The following is an 11,931-nucleotide window of genomic DNA, read 5'->3' on the forward strand; positions in this document are numbered from 1 at the left end:
TTTCACGATTGGCCAGATTCACCGCATGACAACTATCACGTGTGTTTCGGGTTTATTCTAACCTTTTCAATTCCAATAATAGCCACAAATCTGTGTTTTTAGAACAGTAAAAGCTTTTTTACTGTAGTCGCAATGTTATATTGAGTCACGTTTATCATGAAAGCATATATACCCCCACTTTATTAGTATTTAAATAGTATATATTTACCTGTAATTTTATTCTTGAACAGATGGCAATGTATTAAGCAGTATATAATCAGTATATCTGTTGCTCATGAAAACGTTTCTAAACCGTCTGTATATTTGACAAATATTGCATTTAATTCACTTCATCTGTGATAGAGTATGCAAACACCGCGCGAGCGTCACTAATGGGAGCAGAAAGTGTCCGGCTTGACGGCTCCGTTTTCAACTCCGCCCCCGACTGCAAGCGGCTACTCTCGTTGACTGCCGCCTGTAGCCGTGGTTCAAGTCGAACGCACCTGTTAACATAGAAATCGCGTGACCAATGTCAAAGGAAGGTTCACTTTCTGTCCAGTCACGTGCGTGATTCACTTTGCGTGTCGAAATGTTCGATCCCCCAGATCTTACTTTACGAATAAGTTTTAATTCAGACTTATTCAGTTACATTTTAGATACCCAGTCATACAAGTAATATGAAGAATACAAATTATTTCAGGAAAATTAAATATTTGTCATATTAAATTAATTTGTGTACGTTATTCTTCTGTTACATTATATTGATATTCGTAGTATTAAATTGCACAGTTTAATGGGTAAATTAATTTATCAGAGACAGAAATTCAACAAAAACAAACACACAAACTGTTAGGCTTTTATTTGTGCACGTAACTTGAATCGATCTATGGAATGTGTAGCGGATGCTTCGTCCTGTGGACTAGAGGTCTGCGCGGGACTATTTTTTTAGTCCCACTCCCGCAAGGTTATATTCCGCACCCACCCGCTCCTGCTATATATTCACTCTTTGTTCACCCACTGTCCGCTTAGAATAATTTTCTTCCCGACCTGACCATTCCCGCTAAATTTAGATCTGGTTTCCAGAATCTCACATTTTAATTTCCGCTACTTTCTGCTCTGTCACTCATCGACAACCTGTTATGTCTGAGAGCCATATATTTACCACAGGTACAGCCTGCTCTGAGCATGGTTATGCACATACTGGGCACAGACCCTGCAAATAAAACGTGACGCAGAAAGCATGCGTGCATAACAGTCCGATTGCAGGCTGTAATGTTGGTCAATAAAGCGCAGATATGCTGTTCTGAATGGACGTCGGGAACGGGATATTGTTAGAACGCCCACTCCCGTTAAAATTACATCAGAGTTACCGAACGCTACTGCGTTTTTTTTCGGGAATTTAATCCCGCGGTGCAAAAAATCTGGTCGGGTCCCACGGTTCCTGTCTTTCACAGGCTTTTGGCTGATTTGTTTTTTACTAACCACCAGATGGCGCTGTTTCGACACTCTCGAAGCTTGAATCTTTTCCCGAAACAGTCAGAGGAAAGCCTCAGTGCTTCACGAGGCTTCATTTGCCCATCACTACCTCTGACACGTCCAAAGTTAAATACACTCTGAACCGCAAAAAGAGCTGCCGGGTTACGGTGAAAACCGCATGAATCGCAAGCCTAAATTAACAATAAAGAAAGCTTATATTAACAATAAAGATAGTTCACCTAACTAAAAGTCCATTTTTACAGTGTACTAGTTAATTAAAATTAAATGTATTTGAATGCAGATATTTTTTTTTTAGATTTGTTAATCTTTTGCTTGCAATTAATGCAGATTTGTCTCATTTTAAATGAATAATAAAAACTCAGATGAAAAATTTACTTAAGCCAGAATTTTAATTTTACTCTGGTAAAATAAATGTTCAGCGATATCTTCAAAAGATTTTTAAAGTTTGGCGCACTTTTTTTCCCTATATAATGTTGATATGGTAACTAATAAATACTGTAAATTTTGTTATGCTAGCATGTGTGGAAATATTCAAACCATGTGTGTTACAACTAACCCCGCGTTACTTTGTGCTCCGCGCTCCCCAATTAAATGTGTGTTTAAGCGACTTAGAACAACATAATGATATTGAAAGTATTCTGTACACAGATAAAGTACAGTACGGTACTAGGCTATTACATACAAATACAGTACTCCTCTCATAAATGACACTTTATTTCAAATATTATGTAGAAAATTAAACTTGTAGTTGAGTTCATAGAGCAGGAGCTGGTGATGAAAACTTCAACAATAAGTTTTACTGGAGTATACTGTACTGTACTGTACAGTTTAGAAGAAAATGCATTTCAAGTGCATTAATGCACACAGTATATAATATAGACTAAATACATTTAAAATACATTAACAAATGTAATTTCGGACAACACACTTAAGTTGAAATTAAAATCAATTATTTTACATGTGCTTTAGTATATTGGTCAATATATCAAAATAAGTGTACTTAATTAAAACACTATAAAATCATAATGATGTAAAATGTATGTTTAAGTGAAACTTAATTTTCACATTATTATAAAGTGCATTTTTAAAAAGTGCACTTAAGAGTGTTAAGAAATATTGTCTTTAAAGTGTATTCTCTTTAAGTACACTTAAGTGGCCTTTAATTATAATTATATTATATTATCTGCAAGTGCACTTTTTAAAAAGTATACTTTTAAGATTTGAATTACACAAAAAGTACACTTTCAATACAATTAAGCGCACTTCTTTTTCACAAGGGTAGGAAAGGTTTGTTTGCATTACTAAACTGCAATGGCAAGCTCATTTCCCGTCATTTTCAATAGTTTAGGAAGCTGAAATATGAGGAACTATGATATTAAAGAATGCTGTTTTACACTAGGAAATGCTTCAGGAAGTGTGTCTGAGGGGCCTACTCCTGTTGTTGGTGGGAAGACAGGGTACGTGCATTGCATACACCTTGCATTATGTTTACATTTACATTTAGATTACATTTAGTCATTTAGCAGATGTTTTATTCAAAGCAACTTACAAAGAAATTAGCTTATGTTCTTTACACTGTGTCCAAAACCTGAAAAATACTGCATGTGCAGAGGTGGTAATAGTCTCCTTTGCTACCTATGATATCCTCCAAATCCGGCACATGCAGTTTGTTCAAAAAAATAAAAAGGCATCTGATGTTATGGTGAATTGGAAGCCAATCAGAAACCAGTTTCATTTGGACACAGCTAAGTCTTATTTGAAAAATATTGGCTCTGTTCCAAAATCTGTGCACTTTTTAAAAAGTATACTTTTAAGATTTGAATTACACAAAAAGTACACTTTCAATACAATTAAGCGCACTTCTTTTTCACAAGGGTAGGAAAGGTTTGTTTGCATTACTAAACTGCAATGGCAAGCTCATTTCCCGTCATTTTCAATAGTTTAGGAAGCTGAAATATGAGGAACTATGATATTAAAGAATGCTGTTTTACACTAGGAAATGCTTCAGGAAGTGTGTCTGAGGGGCCTACTCCTGTTGTTGGTGGGAAGACAGGGTACGTGCATTGCATACACCTTGCATTATGTTTACATTTACATTTAGATTACATTTAGTCATTTAGCAGATGTTTTATTCAAAGCAACTTACAAAGAAATTAGCTTATGTTCTTTACACTGTGTCCAAAACCTGAAAAATACTGCATGTGCAGAGGTGGTAATAGTCTCCTTTGCTACCTATGATATCCTCCAAATCCGGCACATGCAGTTTGTTCAAAAAAATAAAAAGGCATCTGATGTTATGGTGAATTGGAAGCCAATCAGAAACCAGTTTCATTTGGACACAGCTAAGTCTTATTTGAAAAATATTGGCTCTGTTCCAAAATCTAGTGGTTCTAACTGAAATTGAATCTCAGAGTGACAGATTTGGCACAGAAAGAGAACATTTGAACATATATTGAAATAGAACACACTAGGTTTTGGAACAAAGCCTGAGGCTCACAGATAAATGCATTTTGTATTCATGTCTTTTAACTACATTAATCATAACAACTATCCAAGCAAATATCCAGAATGTTGAATCATGCAAACAAAATAGATGGTTTCAAGATATAACTGAAGTTTAAACTGTTTGTTGAAGTCTACACGGAGGAACAATGTTTAAAAGCTTCAGTAAACACGTGTGGAGACTGCATCAAGTCCGGGCCCGGCTGTGCCTGGTGTAAAGATTTGGTAAGTGCTTCTTAATGGCTCTATTGTTAATATCAGTGAAATCAATTTTCAGTGGTGGGGAACCTGTGAAACACCATTTAATTAGCCTTCAGAAAATATCTGACTGTCTGTACTCAGTCCATGCTAATATAATATAAAGTAGTTTAGACAATTTCAATCCCTAGTCTATCACGTAACCAGAATTTGACATGCAGCATAAATTCTGGTCCACTTTGCAGCTTATTCTGACTAAGAACCATTCATTTAGATGATATTTAAAGTGGCCAGTTTGTTTTGTACATGCTGTTTAGGTGCATGTTTTTCAGAAAATATAACACTAGCATAGTAAAAAAATCATAAATATGGAACAACAATTCAAAAGTAATAACTGATGGTAATTTCGTAGATAAAAACAAAGTTACGCTCATGAATATCTTGCTTGCTACTTAAGTGCTTCCAACTCCAGCGATCAATACTGTTTCACTAGCACTCATAATGTCAACTAATACCTTTTAAATGCAATTTTATTGATTGAAAATAAAAGAACTCTCAAAGTGTCATTGCTGCAAGATTTTATTTGGAGCGTGCAAGTTTTACTATTCAATGTCAACAATTTGATTTCTAACATTCCAGTGTCAAATTGGAATATCCAATGTTGGTTTGTTCAATTCTCAATGGCTTTTTCAAGTAAAGAAAAATATAATGACTGGCACATTGCATCTCCGTCACATCATGCTCTCTGTCCTATTTAAACCACAGAATTTCACCAAGACTGGGGAGCAGGAAGCAGTACGTTGTGACACAGCTGCTTCGCTTAGAAATAAAGGATGTTCATCCAATGGCATAATAAATCCTAAAAACAATTTTACAAAAAATTCAAACAAGCCCCTGGCTGCTGGTGCAAATCCAGTGCAAATCCAACCACAAGAAATACAACTTAATCTTAGACCAGGTATGTTACATTATTACAAATCTACTGTATAGCTCAACCAAAACAACTTTCTTTTTCAATGTAAGTTTGAGCCTGACTTTCAGAGAACAGAGGTGACTGAATATGTTGTTTCCTCAGGGTTGCCCCAAACTTTTCAACTACATTTTAAAAGGGCAGAAGGCTATCCAGTGGATCTCTACTACCTAATGGATCTCTCATACTCCATGAAAGATGATTTGGCGAATGTGAAACAACTGGGAAATAATTTACTTACTGAGCTCACTAAAATCACTGGCAATGCCAGGATAGGTAAGAGTATTCAAATATATTAACATAAAAATATAATATTATTCATATTTCAGAGTTCAAAGGTTATGGCAATGGCTTCATGAACCAACTTTCCTGATGCAGGCTTCGGTTCGTTTGTCGACAAAACACTTCTTCCATACACCGACACCAATGAAGCGAAGCTCCAACGGCCGTGCTCGGATAAAAATGAACCATGTCAGCCAGCATTTGGCTTTCAGCATGTGCTTTCACTGACAAAAGATGGGAACAGGTTCAGAGATATGGTAGCCCGGCAGCATATATCTGGAAACCTGGACCCCCCAGAGGGAAGCCTGGATGCCATCATGCAAGTCGCAGTCTGCATGGTGAGACTAAGATATGTTTCACACTACATGCATAACTTGCAGAAATTTATTTTGCCAGCCATATTAACAGATTACATCAGCCATACTATAGCCACGTTTACATGGACACCTTTTGTTTCAATTGGAATGAAATCATTCCGAATGATGAATCCGAACATAGTGTTTACATGAATGCTAAATAAAGTGATCGTGTTGATGTGCGCATTTATATGTCACAAGCTTCCAATCGTATTTAATCTTTTGACATGCGTACACTGCACGAATATGCAAAGTTTCCCACTGTTTTTACATAGTAACCATCCTCTTTTTCTTTGTTTAAAAAAGCAGACTTAATATTTAGGCCTAGCTATTTTGGGTCCTAATTAGGAGACAACAAGCACTTGAAGCTTTGTGCAATGATGCTTATATTAATCAAACCATTAAAAAGGTCATTCCCGCGCCCAAAACAAGACGTCTGTAGATGAGAGTTCAAAGCAAGCACTTGTGGCACAACGTTATCCTGCACCACTTCACAGACGATGATTGGAAGGTGAATTTTAAATCGACACAAAAGTCATTTATTATATTCAGCAACAACAACAACATCGGCTTGTTCCATGCGTCATTACGCCATTTTTACGTCATTGCACGTGCAAAATTTTCCAGTTTCAGTTTTCAATCCACTCAAGTGTTTACATGTCCTATCAAACGGATTAGAAAAGGTTTATCCCACCCCTCTCATGTGTTACCCATGCAGAAGGATATCGGCTGGGGAAACAGCACTCGACTGCTGGTGTTGGCCACTGATGACGGCTTCCACATGGCAGGGGATGGAAAACTTGCTGCCATTCTGGATCCAAACCAAGAAACCTGTGAGCTGGTCAACAACAAGTACAGCAAGAGCAACCTCTGGGTATGATTTAATACTTTATATTCATATGTTAAATATCAAATGTTTAGAATATTTACATTAAAAGCATTTGAGCTAAACTAGGAAAGTCAAAGGTCAGGTATTGTTAATTGTAATAATAATAATAATATATCTCATTCCAACTAGTTGCCAAGGCAACATTTCTCATTTTTGTTTATTTTAAGTACTAAAATAACTACAATGAAAGAAAAAATGGCAACAGAATGACTAAAGATTATAAATAAATAAAATTAAAATGAAAACAGAAGATATCAAAATAAAATACAAATTGAAATATTTAATTACTATATTATTATAGAAAATATAATAGTTTAGTACTAGTATAGTTTATTATTACAGTATGGTCCAGGGCGAGTTCAATTGTACATTTTTGCACATTTGGATAGACCCTGAAACATAAAATATTAACATACTGACAGCATCTTAGACACAAAACCTTTTGCATTAGTACAATTTTAGAATTATTTACATGGTCATACAAATAAATTATGTAATTTATAATTAAATATCTTAAAGGCTCAAGGAGTTTCTTAACATTTGTATGTCTCCAAAGTTGTACATATGTAAAAGAGTTTATGTATTAGATGCTATCAGTACCTTGATAACACATCATGTGAAAATATCAAAACTATAATACACTCTATGTTTTCAGGACTACCCATCTGTTGGACAAATTGCTCGCAAGCTGGAGGAGCAAAACATACAACCCATTTTTGCAGTCACCAAAAAAATGGAAACTGTGTACACAGTAAGTAAAACATGCTTAGCTAAAATAAGCAAATAAATTATCTATATAAAGTTATGATTATCATAGGTTGAGTGCCCTGGAAAATGTAAACAAGTGACTCTGTGGCACTATAAAACATCGCCAGTGTTTGGGAAACCTGTGTTAAAGTCATTATTTTTGTAGTTATGATTGGTGTATAAATTACAACCAAGCCAAACCGAGCCAATCGAGTGGATGGGGATTATTAGGAGGCCATGATAGACAAGGGCCAGTGGTGGCAATTTGGCCAGGACACTGGGGTTACACCCCTACTCTTTACGAGAAGTGCCATGGGATTTTTAAAGACCACAGAGTGTCAGGACTTCGGTTTAACGTCTCATCCGAAGGATGGTGCTTTTTTACAGTATAGTGTCCCCATCACTATACTGGGGCGTTAGGACCCACACAGACCACAGGGTGAGCACCCCCTGCTGGTCTCACTAACACCTCTTCCAACAGCAACCTAGTTTACCCAGGAGGTCTCCCATCCAGGTACTGACCAGGCTTAACCCTGCTAAGCTTCAGTGGGCAACCAGTCTTGGGCTGCAGGGTGATATGGCTGTGGCGTTAATATTCTTAGTAGTTGAAGTGCTATGGTGTACTTGACTTGTATCCTTAACAGGAGCTGAGCAAAATGATCCCTAAATCTGCAGTTGGAGTGCTCTCTGAAGACTCGAGCAACGTTGTCAAACTAATCGTGGATGCATACAACGTGAGTGCATGGGATTTCCACTTTGCACAAACCTTTTTTTTTTTAAAGTAAAACATTGTGATATTTTATGTTTAACACCCTTATTAATGTCCTATGGGGTTGGAACAGAACTTGACCTCTGAAGTGATCTTGGCTCATGAATCTCTCCCAGACTTCATAACTGTGAAATACAAATCGGACTGTACAGGCGGAGAAAAACCCAGTGACAAGGGGAAATGTGATAATGTGAACATTGGTAAGGAGGTGAGTAAGATTAGTTCAAATGATCATAAAGATCATCTACGCAAGTGCAGATGCAAATCTTGGTTTATCATTTTAGCAATTTTAGCAAAGGCAATATTATACGACTTTGTAAATAAACTTACTCTTACCATAATCCTTTCAGGTGATTTTTCATGTGACAGTAACAGTAGACAGAAGCATTACCAGTCAGAGCTTCCTCATCGGGCCATTGGGCTTTAGTGAAAAACTGAAGGTGAACGTGCAGACTCGGTGCGAGTGTGAATGTGATGATTCCAAACAACCCCATCCTCACTGTGGGGGAAATGGTAAAGTCGTCTGTGGCGGCTGCAGGTAACAGAACAAAATTACCTCTAATTGCTTTCTTTTTCCTCCTAAATTCCCTAGGTCAATCTTATTTCATTTTTAGCTATAAAAATAAATACCTAAAAACAAGAAATAATATTTTTCATCCAAATAATTGATTATTTTTCTTAAATGAATTAAGTCTTAATGGTGTATCTTATTAGATTTTAAATAATACATCATTCTTTTTCTGTGTGTGTGTGTGTGTGTGTGTGTGTGTGTGTGTGTGTGTTCATGTTTAACAAGCAATCTATCAATATATTAGTGTAAATAGACACTCCGTAATATAAAATATAAAAACATCTAGATATTAAATAAGGTGTTTTATATTTTACTATGTGTTTAAAAATTAAATGTTATTAAAACATTATTGACCTATTGCAGGAGTATATTTATATATCTGTAGTGACATAAGCAACTTCCTCATGTCCACAGGTGTGATCCGGGTTTCTTAGGACAGCGCTGTGAGTGCAAACTAGGCCAAAAAGACGAGGCGTCACTGAAAGTGCAGTGCCGGAAGAACAACGGGACCGAATGCGAAGGCAAAGGAGATTGTCTGTGTGGACGGTGTCAGTGCCATTCTACAGATGGCGGTGGGAATTTCTATGGCGAATTCTGTGAATGCGACGATGAACACTGTGAAAAATTTGACAATAAACAGTGTGCAGGTGATTTGTGTAGAAAAGCTCATATTTGACGTGCTTCATGGTTTATTTTTAAAAATCAGTTCTTAAGTGTAATGTGGTTTCAATTTACAGGTCATGGCAAGTGCAAATGTGGAAAATGTGAGTGTGATCAGGGCTACGAGGGCACAGCGTGTCACTGCGCAAAATCCGATGAGGATTGCAAGATCGATGAAAGTGTTTGTCATAACCGTGGGAAATGTGTATGTAACCAGTGTGAATGTGAGAGAGGATACAAGGGGCCCTACTGCAAAGTGTGTCCTACTTGCCAACGTCCGTGTCAAGAGTCAGGGTAATAAAACCTCAGAACAAGTCACCATGTGCTCTACAAAGCTGCCATGTTAATAACAATTATTAATACAACTAAATACATATTTTTTTATTTCATAAACCCAATTAGAGGATTTAACTACAACTACTAACTTACAGAAATCATGAGAATCAGTTCATAAGGACAGTTTTCTAATGAGCCATTAAAAGCATTCCTGCAAGGCATTTCACATATTCTCGGTTATATAAATTAGGATGTTTTATGGATTTAATGGAAATGTATTTGTTACTTGTTGTAATATATAAATAATATACATAAATGTAATAATAAAAAAAATCTAAGTGTCTATTTACACTAAATGCAAATAGCCTGTTTTGTTGGCAAAGGCTATTTACACTAACTTCACCCACGAACGTGTGGTTGGGCTAGACAACATTACAAAAAGCACCTGCTGAACAACGGCTCCAGTGGCGAAGTGTGATAAAACTCATTGCAATAACTTATTGACACGATCGACCAGAGTTTGAATCTGCCTTTTGCCAAATTCATTCTTCTCCCTTTTCACGTCACATATCAGAATAGAAAGGCATTTATTTTCAATAAAATGAAGGAAATAATCAAAAAGTATAAAATAAAGTGCCTCACCGGTGTTTATCGGTTAGGGTTAGGGTTAGGGTTAGTGGTAGGTGAAGGAAGGGCTTTATTGTCCCAATAAGGCGGCATCCATTTAATAATTTTAATAAAAATGATCATTTACACTCAATATGTTACAATTGCATACTGTTTTATAATGTACTACAATACTGAGGTGCAAATATCTGTCAGAAAATACTATTTTTACATAAAGGAAATAGAATATATCGCTGTTTGCACTTAGTTTAAATAGTATATGGCTAAGAAAATACTATTTTCACTTAGTGCAAACAGCCGCTGACTAAAAATATGCAAATAAAATTGAAAAATTAAATGTTTTATATTTTTATATATATTTACAAATTACTAAAACATTCTTGACCTGCTGCAGGAGTTGTGTTGAATGTTTGGCCTTTGGGACCGGTCCATTTGAGAAGAACTGCACTGTAGCCTGTACACATCTGCAACATATGATGGTTGAAAAATTGCTCAAGAGCGACTGTCGAGTCAAAGACAAAGAGGGCTGCTGGATGTCATTTACAATGACGGAACAGCTTGGATTTGACAAGTACTTTGTCAGTGTTCTCAAAGACAGAGGTAGACCCAGACACACTATCTGAAATACTAAATCATGTACTAGTTCCTTGGGTTCTGTCATTGTTCACCCTCATGTCATTCTGAACCCTGCTGTTATGAGAATTTCTGAAGAATCTTTATTCTCTTTCTCTTTCTACACAACAATACAGTAGTTTATAGTGACCAAAAGCTTCAAAAGTAGTCATAAGGACTTTTTCATGATGATTTTCATCCTTTTTGGAGATAGGCAGCATAAATAACAGTATAGAGGTTTGCAACAACATGAGGGTGAGTAATTCATGCCAGAATGTTCTGTTTTGGACAAATGTTCCAGTTTTAAAAAGCATCAAGTTTTCTACCTTTACGTTTCTTGTGTTAGAATGTCCTGAGGGGCCAAACATAGCAGCCATCGTAGGAGGATCTCTGGCAGCTGTGGCATTGATTGGTCTCCTGGTCCTCCTCATCATCAAGGCAGTTCTGTATGCAAGTGACCTTAGAGAATGGAAGAGATTTGAAAAAGACAGAAAACATGAAAAAACATCTGTAAGTTCTGTTTTCTTTAAACAAAAAAGCCCTACCCTTCATATTCAGTCAGTCTGCCTAGAACTGTTCAGTATTTATGCTTGAGCACATTATGTTTTCTTCTCCTTCTACAGGGTACCAACCCGTTATTCCAGAATGCTACAACCACAGTTCAAAACCCAACATTTTCTGAAAATTTGTGAGAAAACTTGTTGGTGCTGAACGCATGAAGCGCAGATAGGATGTGTATTAATGAATCTATGGGTCTGATGCATGATTATTCAATTAAATAAAATCGCTTTAACTTTTCTTAATGTTCAGTGAGATCTTTAGCATCTTTAGAGAGGCATGAAAGTTTGCAAGTTTGTTTGACATTTATACATTTGTTTTAATGTTTAACGTCATTAAATGTATTTAACAGTTTAACATTAGAAAGGCTTTTTTATGTTTTTGTGTAAAGTATAAAGACTGGTCACAATAGTTTTATTTTTGTATGCACAAAATATA

At 36.2% G+C, this 11,931-nt stretch overlaps 1 protein-coding gene across 1 annotated transcript; it reads left to right on the forward strand.

Annotated features, from left to right (window-relative positions):
- Positions 1-3,466: 3,466 nt before the first annotated feature.
- On the forward strand, positions 3,467-11,728 carry LOC107739438 (integrin beta-2-like). The gene is made up of 15 exons (XM_016551541.1): positions 3,467-3,530; positions 4,112-4,203; positions 4,942-5,134; positions 5,252-5,422; positions 5,525-5,766; positions 6,503-6,658; positions 7,329-7,424; positions 8,065-8,154; positions 8,263-8,397; positions 8,540-8,727; positions 9,175-9,407; positions 9,498-9,714; positions 10,718-10,923; positions 11,282-11,445; positions 11,559-11,728. The coding sequence occupies exons 1-15, from the start codon at positions 3,476-3,478 to the stop codon at positions 11,625-11,627; spliced, it is 2,307 nt and encodes a 768-aa protein (XP_016407027.1). The 5' UTR covers positions 3,467-3,475; the 3' UTR covers positions 11,628-11,728.
- Positions 11,729-11,931: the final 203 nt, after the last annotated feature.

This window comes from Sinocyclocheilus rhinocerous, unplaced genomic scaffold, assembly GCF_001515625.1.
Source record: "Sinocyclocheilus rhinocerous isolate Xijiao unplaced genomic scaffold, SAMN03320098_v1.1 scaffold2751, whole genome shotgun sequence".
Lineage (NCBI taxonomy): Eukaryota > Metazoa > Chordata > Actinopteri > Cypriniformes > Cyprinidae > Sinocyclocheilus > Sinocyclocheilus rhinocerous.